The sequence below is a fragment of the Leuciscus leuciscus genome, assembly GCF_965113295.1.
Source record: "Leuciscus leuciscus genome assembly, chromosome: 19".
Classification (NCBI taxonomy): Eukaryota; Metazoa; Chordata; class Actinopteri; order Cypriniformes; family Leuciscidae; genus Leuciscus; species Leuciscus leuciscus.
In genome coordinates this window covers 38461202-38486824 of record NC_138743.1, presented here as the reverse complement: position 1 = coordinate 38486824, position 25623 = coordinate 38461202, and the positions used below count along the sequence as shown (strand labels likewise).

The window sequence follows — 25623 nt, the reverse complement described above, 5'->3', positions numbered from 1 at the left end:
TTATGGACAGCATTATCAACCCCTGCACATCTGCTGTGAGTCTCCAGCAGGACACTGATCTGAGCTCAGTTATGGACAGGCTTATCAACCCCTGCGCATCTGCTGTGAGTCTCCAGCCGGACACTGATCTGAGCTTAGTTATGGACAGGCTTATCAACCCCTGCACATCTGCTGTGAGTCTCCAGCAGGACACTGATCTGAGCTCAGTTATGGACAGGCTTATCAACCCCTGCGCATCTGCTGTGAGTCTCCAGCAGGACACTGATCTGAGCTCAGTTATGGACAGGCTTATCAACCCCTGCACATCTGCTGTGTGTCTCCAGCAGGACACTGATCTGAGCTCAGTTATGGACAGGCTTATCAACCCCTGCACATCTGCTGTGAGTCTCCAGCAGGACACTGATCTGAGCTCAGTTATGGACAGGCTTATCAACCCCTGCACATCTGCTGTGAGTCTCCAGCAGGACACTGATCTGAGCTCAGTTATGGACAGAATTATCAACCCCTGCACATCTGCTGTGAGTCTCCAGCAGGACACTGATCTGAGCTCAGTTATGGACAGCATTATCAACCCCTGCACATCTGCTCTGTGTCTCCAGCAGGACACTGATCTGAGCTCAGTTATGGACAGGCTTATCAACCCCTGCGCATCTGCTGTGAGTCTCCAGCCGGACACTGATCTGAGCTCAGTTATGGACAGGCTTATCAACCCCTGCGCATCTGCTGTGAGTCTCCAGCCGGACACTGATCTGAGCTCAGTTATGGACAGGCTTATCAACCCCTGCACATCTGCTGTGAGTCTCCAGCCGGACACTGATCTGAGCTCAGTTATGGACAGGCTTATCAACCCCTGCACATCTGCTCTGTGTCTCCAGCCGGACACTGATCTGAGCTCAGTTATGGACAGGCTTATCAACCCCTGCGCATCTGCTGTGAGTCTCCAGCAGGACACTGATCTGAGCTCAGTTATGGACAGCATTATCAACCCCTGCGCATCTGCTGTGAGTCTCCAGCAGGACACTGATCTGAGCTCAGTTATGGACAGCATTATCAACCCCTGCACATCTGCTGTGAGTCTCCAGCAGGACACTGATCTGAGCTCAGTTATGGACAGGCTTATCAACCCCTGCGCATCTGCTGTGAGTCTCCAGCAGGACACTGATCTGAGCTCAGTTATGGACAGCATTATCAACCCCTGCGCATCTGCTGTGAGTCTCCAGCAGGACACTGATCTGAGCTCAGTTATGGACAGCATTATCAACCCCTGCACATCTGCTGTGAGTCTCCAGCAGGACACTGATCTGAGCTCAGTTATGGACAGCATTATCAACCCCTGCACATCTGCTGTGAGTCTCCAGCAGGACACTGATCTGAGCTCAGTTATGGACAGGCTTATCAACCCCTGCGCATCTGCTGTGTGTCTCCAGCAGGACACTGATCTGAGCTCAGTTATGGACAGCATTATCAACCCCTGCGCATCTGCTGTGAGTCTCCAGCCGGACTCTGGCTTTCCCACAGAGAGTTATAGGGTGATGTTGCCACTCTCTAGAGTCGCAGCGATTGGTGCTCCTATAGGATGGTCCTCACGGTTCCTGTGTTTACCCTACCAGTTTATCTGCCAGGAACCTTCACCTAACCCATGTGTCAACACAGATCAAACGCTCTGTTGACTATTAACTGACATGTGAGCCGTGAGCAGAGCTGCACGTGTCGTCTATCTCTAACTCCTGCTTCGCTGAGATAGCACCAAGGCCAGTCCGCTGAGGGACAGAACGCTGGCTATGAGAGTGTGTTGCGTGCGAATGTAGACGTTGAGGAGTTGTGGTCGATGTCTAACTCGATAGAAGAAAACATCTCAGAATTTACATTCTGGAAAGGCTCTCTCTAATGTTCTCAAAATGTCAGCACAAAAACATTGTTTGTAGAACTTTTTTTAAATCTATGAAACGTTTTTGTTGGACACTCATCCGTTTTAAAATGTAAAAACTTGTTTCGGAATGTTCAAATGTAACGTCCCAATAAAGTTTGCCAAATGATAAAATGGAATATCCCTAAAAAAAACCAGTTATGAACAAATTGTCTTCCAGTAGCACTAATAAACTTAGTTCAACTAACTGAACTTAGTTGAACTTTTGTCTAATATTTTTTACTACTAGTTTCAGGATGTTCTGTTCATTCAACATGAACACATTTGAACATTCAGAGAACATTAGGAAATAACTTAATGGGAACGTTAAGGATATGTTTTGTCCACTGGGAGAGCTTGGAGTTCACAGCATGAAGTGAGGCTGGAGTGACAGACTTGTGTTTTTATTTGTCAAGGTAATGTCAACAGAAAGTCTTGACAACAGTCCATCTCAAACAGCCTCCGCTGTGGATCACAACACACACACAGCACAGAGAAAACACACACACGTCAAGAGGTACTGACCGTTCTTCTCCTGCACTGCGTGTCCAATAATAATCCTCGTCTTTCCCTCTCTGTGCTGTGACGGAGAGCTGGATAATGAACCGGATGAACTATCTGTGCAGTTTCTGGTGGAGATCTAACACTGATCTGGTTTATGGTCGTGTGATCTGAATCACCGCTGTCAAACAGATGAAAACCTAATCCACCACACGCTGATCAAAACAATATTTAGGCCCAAGTGTGAGATTTATGAATTCATTTGAATTGCATATAAAATTAGCATCCATTTGGATTGAACTAAAACTCATAAATTGAATGTGATGCAAAATTGTCAGTCATACAAGAATGAAAAAGCTTGCCAAAGATTTCTGCACACATCGAATCATGGCAAGGTTATTTATTAACTATTTGCATCTATTTGACTGTAGTGTATTTAAATAATCATAATATCAACACAAATTGTTTAGAATCAGCATAAATCTGTTATTGTGGAAATCTGACATGTTTCTTATACCTGTTGATTGTTTTAGTTTGTTAAAATGGTATAATCCAAGGTTATTTTCGTAAACGAAAACTGAAACTAAGACTAAAACTATTGGTCAAAAAACATTTTCGTAAACTGAAATAAAATTAGAAATTCATAATAAATGAAAAACTAAAACTAAACGAAACTAACAACAGTTACTGAAAAACTAACTGAAATAAAATAATAATTAGCAAAAAATAAATAATCGTTTTCGTATCTAATAAGCTCTTTACTTTGGTGGAAAGTCTGACCTGTGGCTGTTTAGGGAAATGCCTGTAATGGCGCTTCACACACGTGAAGTTGCTGAGGCGATTAACCGCTGTCCTGTGACGCGCTCAATGAAGGACCAGCGAACTCATCGCTAGTCCTAAGCGGCTGTTCATAAAGGATGCGTCTGTGGCAGTGGAATGGGAAATAATAACTCAAGGTAATGAGACGCAAGTTGAACTTCTTTTAACTTGAGCGAAGCGTTTTTAGAATGTTTAGAATTCTTTCATTTGCGTGCGAGACGCGGGTGCAACAGCAAAACAAGTCCGTCAAGCACAAAAATACCTTTAATGTGGTGATGTCACGCTTTCATGAAGGTTGACAGGCTGAAAGGTGCTGTTGTTATCTTTGTTTTAAAAAAAGTTTTTTCTGCTAAAAATATTGTTATCCATGTGGAGACACACACACACACACACACACACACACACACACACACACACACACACACACACACACACACACACACACACACACACACACACACACTTAAATTCTTTATTTGAATTAAAAGATAAGCATATATCATGGCATAATCCAAATTTGACAGAAAGGTGTACAACAGCATCCAATATCTCAGTCCATTATGCACATTAAGGGTAAAGGTGGCACCTACGCATCCATATGTAGAGGCTACCAATTACTGCTGATACAGAGCAATATCTCGTCAGTTTTTTGGCCTTGTTCTTATGTAGTTCGCAAATCTGCAAACCTCTTACACACAACTTGTGCACATGGCCTAAACTACCAAAAATGAGGGCAATAACTTTACAGGAATAGCCAAAGTTATTGAAAACATTGTACCATGGTTGATATTTCAACAGTTTTGCAGCATAGCAGGTGTCCATGTAAGCATCAAAAGAGCAGCCAATTTCTATTATTGTAACAGCTTTGGTGTGTTCATTAATTACAACTATGTCAGATGTATTTGGAAAGTGATTTATGGCAGTTTCCAATGTAGCGGACTGTTCGTGTGGGGGGAGAACCAGTCTGTCTTGATTTTTTCGTTACAATGGATTGTGGTAAGATTCCAACAGCAAAACAAGTCCGTCAAGCACAAAAATACCTTTAATGTGGTGATGTCACGCTTTCATGAAGTTTGACAGGCTGAAAGGTGCTGTTGTTATCTTTGTTTTTAAAAAAGTTTTTTCTGCTAAAAATATTGTTATCCATGTGGAGACACTACCACACACACACACACACAATAAACCGACCCCTAAACATACCCATCACACACACAATCGATTTTTATTTTTATTTTTTTTACATATTAATTAACTTAAACAAGTGACATAAATGAATGAAAGGATTAATAATTCAAGACAAGAAAATTCTGATTTCATGATCAATATACCTGCCTACAACTGCTGCTGTGTCTGCCAGTGTTTGAGTCATGCGCATAACCTCGCGTGCATAGACAATTCATGCGCAAAGTCACGGTAATGTTAAGCCATGTCACAAAAATTTGATTTTATCAATGATTTATCCTTTAAATGTAATGATATTCAGAACAGAACAAGAATAAAAAAATAACTAAACAATTAAGCCAAAATGAAATAGTTTAAAGCGAAAGTGAAAGTAAGCGGCGTTGGGCTCACGTATCTCTCTCATTAGAATCAAAATGTTTCAACATTCGCGATGGATTTGGATGGTAAACTATTCTTTATCATAGGCTTTGTACTTCACTCACGTTCCAGTATCGGCGGAAAAAATCATCCTCTTCACACGCGCAAAAATGTGCTTGGAAACATCACAATGGAAGATTACAAAGCTGGAATATGCTGTGTGTGTGTGTGTGTGTGTGTGTGTGTGTGTGTGTGTGTGTGTGTGTGTGTGTGTGTGTGTGTGTGTGTGTGAGAGGCGCGGGCGCGATCGAACAGTGGAAACATAAAAACATACTCCGTCATGTTCATACAAGACATCATTCAAACTGCAAAGTGTTGCAAAACGTTGGAGGATATTTTGCAAATACATTTTTTTTATATGTTTTGTGACAGTTTGTTTTCAGAAGAGTTAAAACTTTTTTAAGTATCTATTTTTTATTAAGTATTTATTTTGTATTAATACATAACCTCATTGTATTAATTTATAATGTAACATTATAGCGTGACATTGTGTCAATAATCGTCAAGCACAGGTGACTCTGCGTGGTGGGAGGGGGCCCCCAAATCTAATTCTGCTTAGGGCCCCAAAAGGCTCGGGCCGGCACTGCACACACACACACACTAACCCGACCCCTAAACCGACCCATCACACACACACACTAACCCGACCCCTAAACCGACCCATCACACACACACACTTACCCGACCCCTAAACCGACCCATCACACACACACACTAACCCGACCCCTAAACCGACCCATCACACACACACACTTACCCGACCCCTAAACCAACCCATCACACACACACACTTACCCGACCCCTAAACCGACCCATCACACACACACACTTACCCGACCCCTAAACCGACCCATCACACACACACACTAACCCGACCCCTAAACCGACCCATCACACACACACACTTACCCGACCCCTAAACCAACCCATCACACACATTTTCAAAAAAACTCATTCTGTGTGATTTAATTTAGGCCCACAGTGACACAAGTCCCCATGAGTGTGTGTGCATTCAGGTTTAAGTCCCCACCACAATAGAAAAACATGTACACACTCATACACACTCACACACTGCATAGATAGGCCTACTTCATTATTTCACACTGGCTTCACAGCAGGTTGTCAGATTCATTTAGCTGTTTTTTTGTTTGTCACTCTGAAAAAAGTAAACTATGTTGAACAAGATTTCATCTTTAATATGAATTAGTTTGTCTGTATTTTTCATCGTTTTTTTTCTTGTATACTTTTAAGTTCCATTTATTTGGTGCTTTGTTCAATCTCAAGCCATTATTTAAATTTTTATTATTAAGATGTCTGCACAAGAGTTTACTGTAATCTCGGCAAACATTAAACTTTGCTGAAATTATGCGTCTCGCTTTGGTCTACCCTGGAAGTGTTCTGTTTGCTCTGCTAAACTAGAATTACTAAAACTAAAACTGAAACTAAATGAAATAAAAACTAAATAGAAATGTGTTTGCAAAATAAAAACTAAACTAAAACTAACAAAACCATTAATGAAACTAACTAAAACTAAACTTAAAGCAAAATTGAAAACGATATTAAAATAAAAACGAATTTAAAAAAGCAAAACTATAATAACCTTTCACACTTTGACTGGTTTTGGGATTAATGTGGGTTATGAATAGAGTTAAGCACTAGACAAGACTAGGTGATTAGAGGACTGGATGACAGGCTGTTGTATTTCTTCTGCTTTGTTGTGTCCTGTGTGTCTCATATTCTCACATATGCATGTTTAGTTTTTCCCGGAACAGATGAACGTGAATATGGCAGCGTTTTACTACGTTGGAGTTAGTGCGTATCACAGCAGTTCTGAGTTGAAATGACCGGTGAGTGGTGCTAAAATATTAATGCTCCATTATAAAATAACACACACCTACACTAAAACATAAACCTTCCCGTAGTGTTAACAAAAGCAACTGAGACATAAAAACGCAATCGTAACCACGGTATTTTAGCCGGGTTGTGAACTATTGTCTTTGAGCTCTTTTATCGTGACTCGTCTTTCACAGTATTCGTACCCGATCTCTCCGCTTCACAAGTACAGCTGAGCTACCGAGCAACATTATACATCAGTAAAACCACACATATGAAGCAGGATTAGTGATGCAAACTCCAAAATATATTCGTTTACAAATCATGCACTGTGGTAACGTGTGTTTTGAGGTCGTAACATGATTGTGCAAGGAGCCGTGTGAAAACAAGTCTTTATTAATTCATAATCTGCCCCTGTAATCATAAGTGTGTGTGAGAACGATTAAAGTGCTGGAGGCGTCACTGCCTCTAGTGTTCATTTCTGTCAGACACTGCAGTCGAATGAATGTATTGGTACTTGTTTTGCGTTTTGCAAAAATGTTGCCCCAGGACTTTTCCAGTGAGTGTTGCATCATGTACGGTCTTGCTATTGGCCTTTACTGTTGATGACATTACTGTACTTTATATTTTCCAGAGAAAGTGCTTCGGAAACGTTTGATGACTAATACATGTTTGACAGAGACTGCAGATGAACTGAGGCAATATCTGGAGAGATGAGGAAACCCTTCCTGCGAATGTGTGTGTGTGTGTGTGTGTGTGTGTGTGTGTGTGTGTGTGTGTGTGTGTGTGTGTGTGTGTGTGTGTGTGTGTGTGTGTGTGTGTGTGTGTGCGCGAGACTCTGCCGCTCATGTACAGTCTTCAGCCGCTACTGTACGAACGAAACCCGCGTCAGTCACGTTTCTCTGGCGGTGAATGCTGTGATGATGATAAGGAAACACGACACACAGAATAACATCATCATCACTGATCATGAAGACGCGCTCAGATGTTATTGAGCAGCGAGCGCCAGCAACAAGAGCACAAATACGCCACTGCAACATGCGACTGTTCATTTATGATATAAGCTACTTAACTATTATAAGTGGACATGGCAGCTAACCGATTACCATTCACATTTGCCATGTTCAATTTCCACACAAACAAAAATGAGACTAAAGCTATATTTGAAAGATCAAAACTACAACCCTGAAAACTGCTTACTGATATAAAACTTGATATTTGACTCCTGAAGTTTGGCATTAAAAGATGATTCCAAACTTTTAAATAGGACTTCCGACTGAAAATGGACACTAGATCTGCAAAGTCAACTAAAAATAAAGCACTTTCACTTCTTTTTTCTCATACAAAAGACTTTATAATCATTTATTCCAGCTAAGCGATCATTCTGAAGCCTGTGATCATGTCTTCAAGGGGTCATATGATGGTTCTAAAGAGAACATCATTTCGTGTATTTGGTTTAATGCAGTGGGTTTTTCGTGGTTTTAGGTTAAAAAAAGTTATAATTTTACACATACTGTCCATTATTGTGAGATGGTCCTCACTGCAGAACACGAAATCCAGGGGGAGGAGTTGGATCCAGATCCAACTCCTCCCACCTTACATATACCTAAACCTACCAATCTCCACCCCCTGATCCCTAAACCCACCCCTCAACCTACCAATCTCCACCCCTTATATCTGGATCCAACTCCGCCCCCTGGATCTCATGTACTGCAGTGAGGTGCTACTGATTATTGTTGCTCCTCTATGCCCCGCCTTTCTGAAACAGTCGATTTTACAAAGCTTGTCGTTCTCTGTGCTCTGATTGGCCAGCAATCCACTGCATTGTGATTGGCCCAAATAGCTTAAGTGTGTGACGGAAATGTCACGCCTGTTACCATATCTGGAACATCATCTCCCAAAGCAATAATGACAGGTGATAATGTCGGTTCTACCTTATCAATTCGAGCCCAAATCTGACCCGTACAATGCAGATTGGTAAGGTGGTATTTCATTGTGGACATAACTACTGCTTATAATGACTTACACTGTCTTTCTACACGTCACACTGCGGGTGTGAGAACACTACGTAAACATAAAACCATGTCTGCATTTGTGATCGTAGAAATGACAGACAAGCGCTACTCTATACTGCTCAAATCTCGTTTTCTAATCGTGTCCTCTTTCGGAAGGCCAAACAAATGAAAAACACAGTGTCTCCACAACATGGCGGCTCCGGCTGCAACAATAATACAGCAAGAATAACAGTTCCGCCTTCTGTCTTTGCGTATACATTTGGGCGGTGTTATAAACTCCACACACTGACGTAGAGATGTGGAGGCGTGTCTGAACGAAGCGGTTTAGAGCCTTAACTTTTACTAAGAATATCTCTTTAAGTTTGACACTTTGAGCTTCGTGACTCAGCAGATATTTTACATGCACAAACAGCTACATAACACACTTCATATGATTATGCATACTTGTTGTAAATTATTTGCATATAATATGAATAAGAACTAATCATGATGTGTGAGAACTGTCACATGACCAGCACTAGTTACGGCCCTGATATACTTCAAGAGAAATTGAAGAACAAACTGATGTGACGTCATTGTGAACAGAATCAGGCTGAAATGCAGTTTGTTTTGGGAGTTGGAAATAGCCAAAGCTGTTTTCTGGAAAAGTTCTCTCCGGCTGCTACAATTCTTTTGTACTCTCATTGGTCCGTGGCGATTACGCAATAGTGGGTGTGGCTCTGAGGCTCCGCCTTCTTTCGCGTGGACATCTTCGGTTGAGCTCAGACGTCTGCGAGCGAACACAAACATGAACGCACTGGAGAGCTGCTGCTATAGTAGAAAATGAAGTTGTACTTCTGATGAAACGAGACACTGACCCTGTTTGTTATGTTTAACACGGTAAAGCTGCTTATTTTTAAGCAATCTATTGTATAAAGTGCTATAATATAAACGTGACGTGACTTTACTAGAGTGCTGAAGCATTCCCACATTGCTATGATCAGATGCTTTTTTATGCTTTATTAAAAAATGCTTTCCGTTTCCTCAGTTTTGTCGTGTGTTTATTCATTGAGAGGAAAGAGCGCAGTACAGATTTACACACTCATCTAACCGTCGCTCTCAGCAGTGTGTGCAGTGTCTGATGTTCGATCACAGTATATCGCTCATGGGTTTTACCCCTAAACTAAGAACGAGTGTAAGTTCGCTGTGAGTATATCAGGGCCTTTAGTCTGAGTCTGTCTTGCTCCTCCTGGCGCATCACACGTTCCTCTCTCTCTAATGAGCCTCCTGCGTAACTCAGTGTCTCTGTGTGAGACAGACATCAGGGAGACGGAGGATACAGACGTGCACGTCTAACATCATTACACCAAACCCCACCAGAGACACTCATAACAGGGTCTGTGAACATCAGGATCATTGAACATGTGGACAGGAAAAGCTAGGCATGCACAGTCCAATCGGAAACGCTGACAGTCTTGCTCTGAGTGGTTGCTATGGGGGTTGCTAAGGTCTTCTGGCTGGTCGCTAGTTTGACACTCTGAACATTCAGGCATGTCAGTGGAACTAGTCAAGTCAAAGTTATATATACAGCGCTTTTCACAGATGATATCCTAATATCTTATATTCACACTTAGGGCCCTATTTTAACGATCTGAAACTCAAGTATCAAACGCGAAACGCAAGTAACTTTGTGGGCGGATCTCGCAAATCAAAAATGTGTTGGTCTGAAGTAGCTTCATTACTCATAGGTGTGGTTTGGGCGTAACGTGAAATAAACCAATCAGAGCGTCATCTCTCATTCCCTTTAAGAGCAGGCGCGCTTGTTCCATGGCGGCTTGCTATTATAACGGCGGATTTGCCAGACGCACGCCAGGAGCGGATCACAGCCGAGGAGACCGACGTTCTCGTCAGGGCCGTAAAACACAGAGAAGTGACATTGGGGATGGAGAAACACACCCAAATTAGCTTCGGTTAAACAGGCGTATGATAATTTGGGTAAATGTGTAAGCTAGATTTATGCCTATTTTTTCACATCTTCATGGACACAACAATGATTTCCCTCATTTGTAATATTTTTCCTTGTAATAATGTATGGTTTGCAAAAGTGTGAACTGCTGCGTCTGTGTAGATGAGAGAAGCAAAGTGTGTGTGTGTTATGCACACGCTACATTATGGCCAAGCGTGCGTCCTGAATAACGCACCACGAGGTTTCTCCTGGTCAGTGGAGGAAATGTTTTCTGAAACCGCTTAATAGCACCAGGGAACGTTTGCGCCGGAACACGCCTCCTCTTTGCGCTGAACCGCCCCCGGGAGCGCAAGTTCATTCCCTAATTTACCGACGTGCGTCTGTGGAGGGAAAAGTTTGTGCACGGTGTACAAAGTCTATTGCGCTGGGTGCGAGATAGGGCCCTTAGAGCTGAGCATTACATCTTGCGACAGTACAAGCAATCGCACGGCTGAGATTTGCCACTAACAGGGAACATTCTGTCAAGATTCTCTCAAAGTTATGAACAAACGCTCTTCCAGTAACATCAATAGAATATTTATCTGTTCTTTAATAATGTTCTCAAATCATTAGCACAAAAGCATTATTTATACACCGCTCATGAAATGTTTCATTTAATATTAGTTTAAGAACGTTCAGAGATCATTCCGAAGTAACGTTCACATAATGTTTGAGAGTAGCACTTTATTTTAGTCCTGTTCCCCATCTGTATTTATTACAGTAACTACAATAACTGTGTAATAACTACATACTAACGCTGAACCTAACCGGTCACACTTTATTTTACAGTGTCTCATTCTCATACGTTGATGTAGTTAATATAGTAATTACTATAAATTGTGCTTAATAACATGGAACTATCCCTAAACCCAATCCTAAATCTGCCTGAGAGATGATGAACGTACAGTTTGTACAAACAGTATTTTTATGGTTTGTGAGATTGTGTGGAGCCGTTGTGTCAGACGGCAGATGTGGACCATGACCTCTGACCTCTGACCGGCGCTGGCATGAGTGTGTGGAGCGACGAGCGACAGCTGGCCCTGATGATGCAATCTTCACCAGGCATTACGCAGGACATCTTTAACGGCACCTTGAGACGACCGTATGACTGACGAAACTCCTGTCCGCAGATCTCAGCGGTTCTCAGCTGAATGAACCCTGTCGTTGAGTTAATGACCGTAACACACTTCAGCTGTGCGACGAAGAGAAGCGTCACAGCGAGAGTCGTATGAGGATCAGATCATCCTCAGTTTGTGCTGAGCTGTCGAGAGCGTAAGAAGCGTTCAGATGAAGATGAGCTTCATCACTGCAGCACTCATGCGTCTCATAAACACACTCGTACAGGATCATCTGACAGTCTGTGATGGCACAGAACTGCTATAAACACATGACAACATCCCTATATGTGCATCTGTAATATAACATCTGTTAACTATCACACAGCACACGCTTTAAAGACTGTCCTTCCAACAACACTGAGAACTGATCATATCTGTGTTTTAGCTGTAGCTCTGCTGAGAGGCAGTAAATGAGTGATCATCTACAGGGGAAATCAATCATTGACAGAAACACACTGATGTGACGCCAGTGAGAAAAGTCAATGTCAATGTCTTCTGCCATGATCAGTCAAACGGATCAAACAAAGCACATCATCCTGGACCAGTTTGATGTGCAAAAACTGACTCATTTCACTACATTCAGCTCAATAACAGAACAATAACACTATAATAACAGAAACACGGCAGCGATCACCGTTTCTGACTCATTTCACTATATTCAATAACAGAACAATTACACTAAAATAACAGAAACTCGACAGCGATCGCCGGTTCTCTGATCGTTCAGCACAGGACTGGTGTTTTATAGGTCACACACTCAAAGTTTCTCTGCCAGTGGATCTAAAACTAAACTGGTTGAACTTAAACACCAATATTATCATGAGTTTGCAGTGTTTTTATAAAAGAACTGACATACATTAATACATGAAGGCACATTTGTAATGAATAGTTGTCTCACGACAAACTCAAGTCAGACCAAGTTTTCAGGGTTTGTTTCTGTTGGCCAAAACTATGATTTAACATTATGAGTTTCATGGGTTGTTTAGAGCTTCACAATGCTTTACTGATAAGCCTATAATAGACAGTTTAATGGCGGATCTCCATTTAGGCCTTCTGTTTTACATGTTTTTACATTGAGTGTGTTTAATAAACAGTGTATTCTTCCTAGACTACGATTTTGTAGGGGTGTGTGCTACATGTACTTACAATAGTAATTATGTATATTTACAAGTAATTAACCTAAACCAAACACTAACCCTATAGTACATGTAGTTAATTAATATTAGCCTTCTCAGTACTTATTTGAATGGTACAAGGGTTACACTTTATTTTAATGTGTCACTGTTACAGTGTAATTGTATATATTAGGGTAGGATTGGGATTTGGTTGAGGTTTAGTTTGCATGCAATTATGCATATTTTACTGTTATTAGGCCAACTATGGTAAGTGCATGTAACATATGGAACAAGGACACTGTAAAAAAAGTGTTACCAAATAAAGTGCAGCCAAAAAACTGAATTAACTTTAACAAACAAACTCGCACTGAGAAACATTCACTGTAGTAAAAGTGTGACAACTATCCCTGGTGTGTTTCAAACACTGCGCTTTCGGTCTGACTGTGTGTGTGTGAAGCAGACAGAGCTGTAGGAGTGTGTGACACACACTTCTCTCAGTCTCAGGCTCGCTGCTGATCATTACAGTGAGTCAGGAGAAGTGCACGGTGACGCGCGCTCGAGCCCCTTCACGGACACGTGGAGGAACGCTTCTGAATCCGCTCGCGCTCGCGCTGTCGATCACGGAAATGGCTGTTACCTGTTCTGAAGCGGAGGTCGTCGTCCTCTTCCTTCCCGGAGCCGAACTCTTTCAGCAGCGCCACGAACATGATACCGAAGGCGTTCTGGATGCCAAACACCGAGCCGTTGCACCACATGGAGGCCAGCATCACCACCCACCCCCAGCCGCCCTCCGGGGGCTCGAACTCCGCCGGCGCCTTGTCCTCGCTCTCGGAGACCCTACAGCCGCCGTTCTCCTGCTGCTGCTCCTCCGGCGCGGGCGCGGCACGAGTCGGCTCGCAGTCGGCGGCAGTCTCAGTCATGCTGATCGTGTGTGGCTCGGAGTCGGAGTGAGTCTCAGTCATGCTGATCGTGTGTGGATCTCCTCTGAGTCCGCTGTGAATGCAGATACACTGCGCTGATGACTGTTACACTGGTGCAATAAGCTATAAATACAGTTGAGCTGCAGGAGGCGGGGCTACAGACAGACCCAGCGCCCGAGAGCGGATCAGATGAAGTCTCCTCCTGGAGAAGTCTTGATGAGGCACATCTGTTCTGCACGGACACGCGCACGCAACAGCTGCATCTGGCCGTGGTCACTCGTCCTGTACCTGTGCATTATTCACAGAGATGGACGGAATGATGATTGAAATAATCAGCTGCAGCACCACACTAGGTGTGTGTGTATAAGCACACGGAATAAGACAGAGACAGTAACTCCTGCAGCTGGACTGCATCAGTCTACGTCACTGTCCGCGGCACGCGCGCGCGCGCGCGCTCTAGTGTTGTTGAAGTGCTGCACACACACTCACGCTGACGCTCGACACATGCGAGGAAAATGAGCTCTGACCAGTTCATAAAATAATTTAAATACTGGCCTTCACACTGTTAGGGAATTAAATCGCACGTATAAATGGGACCCAGGCCAGGAATAGACTTTTGTCCTCTGTCGTGGACATTATTTTAGGGAATTTCTCTGACACCATACCAGTTATAACTCTGGGTGTCCTGTAAAGAGCACATTCAGGGCTTTTCAGAGATACCAAACATTTGTAGGTTTCACCATAAAAACTACTTCTTCTTGGTCTTTAAAAATAACTGACATTAGTTTAGTGATTAAATGTAGCACTCTTATGGAAATATGATAAAACAGGGCATTGATTTCATACATGTCCCCAGTAGAGGACACCAGGACTTAAATCATGTTTATCAAGCATTTTGGGAGAAGTGAATAGGGAAAGAAATTAAATATCAATATTCCTATGAAATATTAGATATAATTATTAAAATGTTGCCAATTATTACTCCCAATTTTGCACTTCTTTTTTCATTATGTTGCCCCAAGAATACATTAATATGCAAATTAGATACAGTGTATACATTGTATTGAATGGGAATATTCAGTTACGGTAATTTAACCCAGATATTGCATAAAGTAAAATGGTGTATCAATTCATTCTGTTATATCTTTCATAACATAGTTGAGAATCATCTTTATACAAATTTTGGTAAAAAGAAAACCTGAAACCTAAATATTAATTAGTGAATGAAAAATAAAATCCCATGGTTTTTGCCTATACATGTCATGTCATTTAATTTTTTTAAAGGGCACCTATTATGCAAAATTCACTTTTACATGGTGTTTGAACATAAAAGTGTGTTGGCAATGTGTGTGTACACAACTACCCTATAATCAAGTCAAGTCAAGTCACATTTATTTACAGTATATAGCGCTTTTTACAGTACAGAGTGTTTCAAAGCAGCTTTACAGAGATAACAGGAAAAATAGTGCAAAAAAGTTTTTTTTTTTCCAGAAGAAAATAGCATCCCGGTCCAGCTTAAGGAATTTCAGCGATGCTTCATTTTTGTTTTAAAAAAGTTATTACACTGAACAAAATTATAAACCCAACACTTTTGTTTTTGCCCCCATTTTTCATGAGCTGAACTCAAAGATCTAAGACTTTTTCTATGTACACAAAAGGCCTATTTCTCTCAAATATTGTTCACAAATCTGTCTAAATCTGTGTTAGTGAGCACTTCTCCTTTGCTGAGATAATCCATCCACCTCACAGGTGTGGCATATCAAGATGCTGATTAGACAGCATGATTATTGCACAGGTGTGCCTTAGGCTGGCCGCAATAAAAGGACACTCTAAAATGGGTGGGGGGACCAGTCCGGTCCAAAAACCAGTCAGTATCTGGTGTGACCACCATTTGCCTCACGCAGTGCAACACATCTCCTTCACATAGAGTTGATCAGGTTGTTGATTGTGGCCTGTGGAGTGTTGGTCCACTCCTCTTCAATGGCTGTGCGAAGTTGCTGGATATTGGCAGGACCTGGAACACGCGGTCGTATACGCTTATCCAGAGCATCCCAAACATGCTCAATGGGTGACATGTCCGATGAGTGTGCTGGCCATGCAAGAACTGGGATGTTTTCAGCTTCCAGGAATTGTGTACAGATCCTTGCAACATGGGGCCGTGCATTATCATGCTGCAACATGAGGTGATGGTCATGGATGAATGGCACAACAATGGGCTTCAGGATCTCACTGTATCTCTGTGCATTCAAAATGCCATCAATAAAATGCACCTGTGTTGGTTGTCCATAACATACGCCTGCCCATACCATAACCCCACTGCCACCATGGGCCACTCGATCCACAATGCTGACATCAGCAAACCGCTCACCCACACGACACCATACACGCTGTCTGCCATCTGCCCTGTACAGTGAAAACCGGGATTCATCCGTGAAGAGAACACCTCTCCAAAGTGTCAGACGCCATCGAATGTGAGCATTTGCCCACTCAAGTCGGTTACGACGACGAGCTGCAGTCAGGTCGAGACCCCGATGAGGACGACAAGCATGCAGATGAGCTTCCCTGAGACGGTTTCTGACAGTTTGTGCAGAAATTCTTTGGTTATGCAAACGCTTGTTGCAACAGCTGTCTGGGGGGCTGGTCTCAGACGATCATGGAGGTGAAGATGCTGGATGTGGAGCTCCTAGGCTGCTGTGGTTACACGTGGTTAGTTCTGTTAGTTCTGAACTGTTCAAATTCTTTAAAACTGAGATACATCTTTGACAAGAATCCGACTACTCCCGCAACGCCAATATTTTATAATCCTTTCAAAACAAAAAGCACCTTTTGCCCTCCAACATCAAGTGCTCCAATTGACACTTTTGTGAAACTGGTTGAGAGGGATGTTGATAATCTGCTGATAATCGAGCTGGTCTAGCGTATCCCTTTAAACAGACGTCAGTGGAAAGTTTGTAGTTCAGTCGGATGTCAATGTCAAAGAAAGTAAAACGAGGTATGTGGCTTATTATTACTGACAAGAGAGAGAGAGAGAGAGAGAGCACTTCTGTTGAATGCTCTTGATCGCTGATCGTTCACTCAGCACGTGTTATTTGGATTAAAACTAAATTGTATATGTAAGTAAAACATGAACTGTTACCTGATTTATGTATAACGATTGGTTATTATTACATTATTACAGGACGTTTGCAGGTCAAAAAGTTCCATGAACGCAAACATCCAAATCGCGCGCCCTGAAAACCAGCGTCTCAGCGCGTGAATACTGAATTGAAGTGTCTTTCACGTCTTGCGCTTGTACGGACGAATTCACACAAAATTATGTAAAACGCCTGTCTTGGCGAGTATCCTAGTAAACAAAAGTCGGTGATATCTCAAGTGAACGTAGACAATATATTCAAATAGGGTCCGTGGTTTCAGTCTTAAAGGGACAGCAGTCTAATAAACCTGCTGCTGTGTTTTAATGTTAATCAATCAAAAGGACAAAGAAATTACTCACTGCTCCTGACTAAATAGGCAACCCTTTTCAACTTTGCAAAAAGATTCATCTGCTGTAAAGCCTAAACAAACTCTGTTACTGTAATTTCCTAGTATCACTGTAAAGCTGCTTTAAACAATCTATATTGTTAAAAGCGCTATATAAATGGAGGTGACTTGAATTAATCACCAGAAAACTTATTTGTTCTTGTCTAAGTTGATCTAAGAATGAGGTGTAATATAATAGTGTATTATTAAAGCTTTAGAGAATTTGACACCTATTGCAATATTACAAGTGACAGGTGAATGATCTGAAATCAAAATAGGCAAAATATCAATGCTGATGTGTTGGACCAAAGAGGGATCAACCAAAATATAATCGATCCTTGAAAATGACTTGTGATGGGTGGAATAAAATGTATACGATTTAGTATGACCATTATTAATATGCAAAGGGTCTGCTAGATTAAGCTCTGCAATTAAACTAATGGCGTTGCCACAGTGGGGTCAGCGGAGGAGCGGTCCAGGGCCGGAGTGGGGCCACATTTCAGCCCGGGAGTTTCAGGCCCAAGACCGGCCCTCTTTTTCCATGGTGGAATTCCAAATTAGCACTTTTTCCAAATTGGATAAATGAAGCAACAGTTCAGCTCTTACTATTGTGTAGTTTTTATTAATAACATGGTTCAACAAATAATGTAAAGGTTAAATAATAATTCACTTAAGCTGAGAAGTTAACAAAAAATGTTCCACTATTCCACATGGGTAGGTTGATAAATTAACAAAAGCAGAAAGAAAGAAAGAAAGAAAGAAAGAAAGAAAGAAAGAAAGCATTTGAAATGTATCCCACTCTTCCACAAAGAGGCATATTGAACTAATGTTTACAGATTTATTTGTATTTAAAAATATTCAAAAATAATGCTTTTTTAATCAAAAAACGTGATACCTAATGACATTTGAGGTTATTAAAACAGTAAGTCCCGCCCATCGACTGCCAAAAATAAAAGTGTTCGAGCGAGCAAAAGCAGGAGATCAAGCGCGAGAGCGTGGGGAATGATCATGCGCGCGCGCGAGGGCAGAGGAGAAGATGTCATACGCGCGCGCGGGGTTTGAATGAGCTCGCGAGTTCCCGCTTCCTCGCGTGTAGATCTGTTATCCTCTCGCGAATATCATTTACTGCGCGCGCCAGCATCAGTTGTGCGCTCCGTTTATTTTGTCATTGATTTGCCGCCATAGGGCCGGCCCAGCTATCGGTAGGCACCAAGCGGGAAGGAAGTCGACCGGAAGTTGAAGCCGGCCGCGTGCCACCATCTTGTAGCAGAACTTCACCTGCTGTTAGCATCCCATTGAATCCCATTCATTTTGGCGTCACTTTGACAGCGAATAACTTTACATCTGAGGCGTTTAAAGACTCCATTTGTCCATTATTTATTTCTAGAGAAACACGACAATGTATAAAATGCCCCATTACCTTGTAGCTTATGTTATGGCCCCGTAAAAACAGTTTTTGTAAAAGTAGGCTAACGATTGCGTCATAACCACACGACTCTCTGTCGCACAGTAGAGAGATTACCGTATTGACGGGAGGAGAAGCTCGCGGGCAATCGGGGAGATGTGGAGGCAAAATGACAAAATAATTAATCAGAATACCTAGCAAAAGTTTCTCCTGCTCCTAGCTCATGGATACCTCCTACTCACGCTCTCCGTCTCTACAAGATTCGGAAGGGAATGATTCAGATTTCTCATGCCACAGCCACTAGAAGACAGACGGGTTGCTCACGTCACATATACGTCGTCAAGCTCAGTTTGAGTCTGCGCGTCAGGAACGGAAGTCCTAAAAAAATCGCTGAAAATGGGCTTCACTTGCCTCAATTGAGTTCCAATGAGATGACTCTGTCCATTTCTTATACTGTCTATGGTAGGCACCGGCGGTGCCGCGGTAGCCTACCTCAGAAAACGTTTTAGAAAAGACGGGCTATGGACCCAACCAACTCTATGGGAGGGGAGAGCTCCCTCTCATGGTACAACCCATGCAGAGGCTGCGCGCTGCGGTGTCAGAATGCGGAAACTGTGTAGCCTAATGTAACTAACGTGACAAATATAAAAAAAAATATATAAAAAAAAAAATCCTCGACCGGCCCAAAAGTGAAGCGGCCCACCGGGAATTCTCCCGATTCTCCCGATTACCCACCCCGGGCCTGGAGCGGTCTAACTCTAGGTGGACACAAGCATTGAAGTCTGCATCTAGAATAACTTGATAATCATTTAAATTATTCAAGGTTCCAGAAATATTGTCAATAAATTGGTGGTCACATACGTTTGGTACATATATAGATGTGAAGAGAACTTTGGTATGATTAATCCTAATGGCTGCATATACAAACCAACCACAATCATCTCTTCCCATTGTATCCACAGACAAATTTAATGATCTCTAATGTAGAATTAAGACACCCTTAGATTTATTAAGAGCACATGAACATGCCAACGTCTTATAATTTTGATTTTGAAAGCGGTGAACTTGGAGCAGCAAAAATTCCAAACAATGAGTGCTCTTTACCGGTGAGTTTAATCCCCACACATTGCAACTAAAAATGTTAAGAGCAGAGATATCACATACAGATAGAAAGACAAAAGGAGCGTAGAGAAGCCCAGTACTCGAAAACCATTTAAAACAAATTGTACATTTAAGTCAGTTGCTCCCACGAGCAGAACACAGATGAACAAACCAAACTATGTACATACACTTTGCAGGCCGCAAGGATATTACAAACCTTCTGGCTAGCGTAAAACAGCAGTTTAGAAGAGCCGTGAGTGCTCAGTTGCAGTGTGATCCCAACCACTACTGAGTAGAAGTTATTATAACTAAAGTGGGGAAGGATTTATGATTGTAATAAAAAATATTTTAAAAATAAATCATGTAACAAATTTCCACATAAAAACTCAGCCTGCTCAGGGGTTTAATAGCCTAAAAATAAAATAAAATAAAGGGGAACCTACATCAGTAACAACATATTTTGTGGCCAGAGCAAAAAAAAAAAAAGTAAATAAGAAAAAATAAAATAAATGGCCTAAAACAGCATATATACAGTATGTTCGCTGTGTAGTTTATCTCTACTCAGTAACAGACTGCTCCATATCCATATCAGCACAGCGGTTCAGTTGAGGAGGCAGTCCCAAAGACGCTATATCGGTGTCGTGCCCGGGCCGTGAAGACACTGAGATACTGCTCAGCCTCCAACAGCGATGGAAAGAGGTTTTGTCTCCCTGCATGAATGACCTTGAATGTGGCAGGGAAGAGGAGAAATGACTGAATTCCGAGTGTATCTGTTATATACTTTAAGAATCTGATTGTTTCTAGTTATTGTGATTATGTCTACTCATTTTTATCTTTGTTATTTCCAAACCACATCTATATATCTGAGTCTTTTGTATTTACACACTTTACAAATTGCAATAACACACCAAGAAAAAACAAGAAGAAGAGACCAGCTCTTAATCTGGGATGCTGGAATGTCCGCACCATGACAACTGGACTTGACGACCTCCTGAACATCAGTGACGTAAGAAAGACAGCGGTCATTAACGACGAGCTACTGAGACTAAAGGTAGATATAGCCGCTCTGCAAGAAACACACCTGGCTGAATCGGGATCTTTGAAGGAGAAGGGTTACACCTTCTGGCAAGGAAAGAGCGCTGAGGACCGCAGAGAGCACGGAGTAGGGTTTGCAGTGAGGAACACCTTGCTGGAGATGGTTGAGCCAGGTAACAAGGGATCAGAATGCCTGCTGACACTCCGCCTCCATACCTTTGAGGGTCCAGTTACACTCATCAGCGCCTATGCCCCAACCTTGACCTCCACACCTGAGGCAAAAGACGAGTTCTACACCAACCTGAATGACGCCATCAAGAACATCCACAGCAGTGAACACCTCATCCTCCTTGGTGACTTCAACGCCAGAGTAGGTGCACACCATAGCTCTTGGCCTTCCTGCTTGGGTTCCTTTGGAGTTGGCAAGATAAACAAAAATAAACGAAGCTTTGCTCTTATCATGGCCTCTGCATGACCAACTCCTATTTCCAGATGAAGCCACAACACATAGTGTCATGTCGATGATGATGTGTACCCTCGATCCAAGCACTGGCACTAGCTCCACATGGTCATCGTCAGACGTACAAGCCTCAAGTATGTGCTTCTTGCCTGCTCATACCACAGAGCTTACTGCGACTCTGATCACTCACTGGTATGCTGCAAGATCAAGCTGCTGCCAAAGAAAGTCCACCGCTCCAAACAAGAAGGGAAGCCACGCATTGACACGACTAAGATGCAACATCCAGAGAAGCTCAAGGAATTCACAAAGTCTCTTGAGGATGCTCTGTCTGTAGGCTACCCATGTAACACCGCTTCTGCGTCATGGAACCACCTGCATGAGGCAATTCATAAATCATCTCTTGCTACCTATTGGAGAAAGACCTTCAAGAACCGTGACTGGTTTGATGCCAAGTCTGTGGAGTTGACCCCTGTTATTGAAGCAAAGCGCGCTGCCCTTGCTGAATACAAGCGCTCACCAGGTGGGAAAACCCTCCAAGCACTCAGATCAGCCAGGAGCAAAGTACAGCAGACAGCAAGAAGATGCGCCAATGAGTACTGGCGGGAGCTCAGTCATGACATTCAGAATGCAGCAGCAACAGGTAACATCAGGGGCATAGACGGGGGCATCAAGAAAGCTCTCGGACCAATTTAGAGCAAAACTGCACACCTGAAAACCAGCTGCGGAAAGGTGATCACAGACAAAACCAAGCAGATAGAGAGATGGGTGGAACACTATTCAGAGCTCTACTCGTCTAGAGAGAACATTGTTGTCACCTCAGCACTGGACGTCATCGATCCTCTGCCCACCATGGAGGAGTTAGACGCTGAACCAACACTGGCAGAACTCAGCAAGGCTATCAACAGCTTAGCCTGCGGCAAAGCCGCTGGGAATGATGGCATCCCCCCAGACCTGATCAGGCACTGCAAGACCATCCTTTTGCAGCCACTATTTAACATCCTTTGTCAGTGTTGGAGTGAAGGTGGTGTTCCACAAGACATGAGAGACGCCAAGATCGTCCCCCTGTACAAGAACAAAGGCAACAGGAGGGACTGCAACAACTATTTCAAGAGGCATTTCCCTCTTGAGCATTGTGGGCAAACTGTATGCAAGAGTGCTATTAGTGCATCTTCAGCAGCTGGCAGAACGCGTCTACCCCGAGTCCCATTGTGGCTTTCGAGCATAATGTTCTACAGTGGACATGATCTTCTTCTTCGCCAACTACAGGAGAGGAGCAGGGAACAGCAGAAGCCCCTCTACGTCGGCTTCTTAGGCTTGACTAAGGCCTTCGACCTGGTTAGCCGGGATGGGCTCTCCAACATCTTCCTGAAGATCGGATACCCCCGAAGCCTCACAGCATGATCAGATCTTTTCACGACGGTATGAAGGCAACCATCCAGTACGATGGCAGCATGTCCGAACCATTTGACATCAAAAGAGGCGTGAAGCAAGGCTGTGTATTTGCTCCAACCCTCTTCGGCATCCTCTTCTCCCTTCTTCTGAAACAGGCTTTCGGGAATTCAACCGAAGGGGTGTACATGCACACAAGATCAGACGGCAGACTCTACAACATCGCAAGTCTCAGAGCAAAAACCAAGGAGCGTTAGATCATCATTAGAGATATGGTCTTTGCCGATGACGCAGTGGTCACCTCTCACACTGAACAAGATCTACAGTGTCTGATGGACAGATTCTCCCAGGCCTGCAAAGACTTCGGTCTAACCATCAGCCTGAAGAAGACCAACGTGATGGGCCAAGATGTGGGCACACCACCTGTAATCACCATCGACAACTACGAACTTGAAGTGGTCCACCAGTTCACCTACCTTGGTTCCACCATTAGCGACAACCTGTCCTTAAATGCAGAAATCAACAAACACATCGGAAAGGGCGCAACAACCCTAGGACGACTGACCAATCACGTCTGGGAGAACCCCAAGCTGACCACTCAAACCAAGATGTCAGTGTACAAAGCCTGCATAGTCAGCACCCTCCTGTATGGGAGTGAATCCTGGACAACATATGCCAAGCAAGAGCAGAAGCTGAACAGTTACCACATGCGATGTCTCCGCCACATCCTTAGCATCAGCTGGAATGGCCAGGTTCTTGCCTGTGCCGGCCTCCCCACCGTGTACACGCAGCTCAGACAACGCAGACTGGGCTGGCTTGAGTAAAGAAATGAAAGGTTTCGCTGCCGTATTTGACGATATCGCCCCTTAGACGATAGCTTGTCTATCGGTATAGTCCAACAGTTTAAATATGATGGTGCGGGGCGGTTAGACGTCTTGCCTGAATAGATACGGTGTACTGGCCTTATTAGATTTCTCTGGCATCTAACTATCCAGTAAGTTAAACAGTGACTCAAAAAACCTCGCTGGACACCTCGAGTTTATGATTCAACTGTGAAACTGTAAAAATATACAAAAGATACAATCACTAAATATGAAATAGGAAAATTACAGATTGACAATAACGTAAGGATAACAAAACTAAGAAAATATATATAGAAGTAGAATAATGACAAATGTTTTTGAAACAAAAAAGCCTGTTGAATTTATTTATTTTTTATTATTTTTTATTTATTTATTTATTTCAAGCAAATAGTGTGACAACAGAAAAAAATACATAATAATAATAAGAATAATAATAAGAATAATAATAGTAAGAATAATAACTTATACACTTATGCTTGAAATGGAGTGGGGAGAAGTAAAACTTATTGAACCCCACCCCAGTCTGTCAAAGAATACAAACAAAATAGCTGCTTCCTACTTCAACTATCTCCAAGAGAGAAGGAAAAATACAATTATTTATATATATATAAAAAAATAGTAATAATAATACCTCATTAAGAAACAGTATTATAGTTGCACATATGCAAAACCACACATACATACTATACATATTCATACAGATATTACCTCAGGTAACAATGAATATCAAATACCAACAATGGTAGACGGAATACCACAAGGGTACATAACAGTGACGAACAGCTACCAACAATGGTAGACGTAATACCACAAGGGTAAATAACAACTAATCCAACACTCCACACAATATGAATACAATCAAACCTCATTATCATTGTAATGGGACCAGACCTTTTGTTTGTAAAGACGTTTGAAAAGGTGAATGTTTTGACATTGCTTAAATTCAAGCCCCAAATTATTCCACAAAGTAACCCCACATACAGACATAGAAAAACTCCTCCTGGTGGAACCCGCCATTGGGACCACAAAGTTCCCAAATCCTCTCAAATTGTACGACTGCTCTTTGGGAGAAAACATGTTTTGAACGTTCACAGGTAATAAATAGTGATATGCTTTAAACATGAACTGTGCATTATATAATTTTACGAGATCCTGCATTTTTAATAACTATGGTATGGCTGAGCTCTGGGTCGCATCCACGTGGCAACTCTTTCCATCTTCTCCACCATGGATGCTTCCTCCTGCTCCTCCCTGGTTATCATCTGTCTGTCTGCCTGCCCCTTTCCACAGCCCGTCGCCACGTCCTTCTAAACCTCCACCATCTCTCCATCTGTCAGCACTCTTCTTGCCGGGAGAGGCATTATGTCACGTTCAGTTTAGTTCATAGACTTTCAGTGTGTTTTCATCTGTCACGTATTTCTTTGTTCAGTTTCCCCCCATTCTTTCGTCTCCTTGGTTACCATCATTATTAGTTCATGTGAATCAGCTGTGTTTAGTAATTATCCTTGTTGTATTCACTAGTTAAGTTGTTCCTTCTCCAGTCACCGTAAAACCTACACTGTGTTAACGTGAGTTTCCCTGCCTTTTACCTGATTCTTGAGCGTTACTATTAAAGTGTTGTTTGGATTTCATCTTCTGAGTCTTCAGCCTGTTCCTGATTACACCACAGCATTAAACTGCAAGCACTCACATTTTCTTCAGGAAATGTACATTCTAGATATATAGACCATTTCAAGGACGTAAACAATAACAAACGCGTTGGAATGCTACTGCGCATGTCTGGTCCTGAAGCATTTCCGATGGTGCCATTTTAAAATCTCAGATCTGTGAAAACAAGCACGTACCTTTTAAGTCTAGCAAAGAGGCAACAGTTAAAGTATTTCCAAAAACTGAAAATAAATGATGATTGGAATTACCGGACCCTTTAAATTAGACTTTGATGCGTAAACTTTTTACACAGAACATTAAACGTTTGCCTGAATAGTCTGATTGTGCGTTGCGGCTGCTTGCATGTAACGTTACACGAGAGATGCGATAAAAG

General features: G+C 42.5%; 2 protein-coding genes across 2 annotated transcripts in view; one reads left to right on the top strand and one right to left on the bottom strand.

Annotated features, from left to right (window-relative positions):
• slc16a10 (solute carrier family 16 member 10) overlaps positions 1-15008 on the bottom strand; it is a 60364-nt gene extending 45356 nt beyond the window's left edge. The window contains exon 1 of the mRNA XM_082147960.1: positions 13528-15008. Within this exon, the coding sequence (XP_082004086.1) occupies positions 13528-13852 (325 nt within the window). The 5' untranslated portion in view covers positions 13853-15008. The remainder of the gene's footprint in view (positions 1-13527) is intronic.
• Positions 1-25623, top strand: part of LOC309482544 (uncharacterized protein) — a 332446-nt gene that overhangs the window by 31558 nt on the left and 275265 nt on the right. The window lies entirely within an intron of this gene.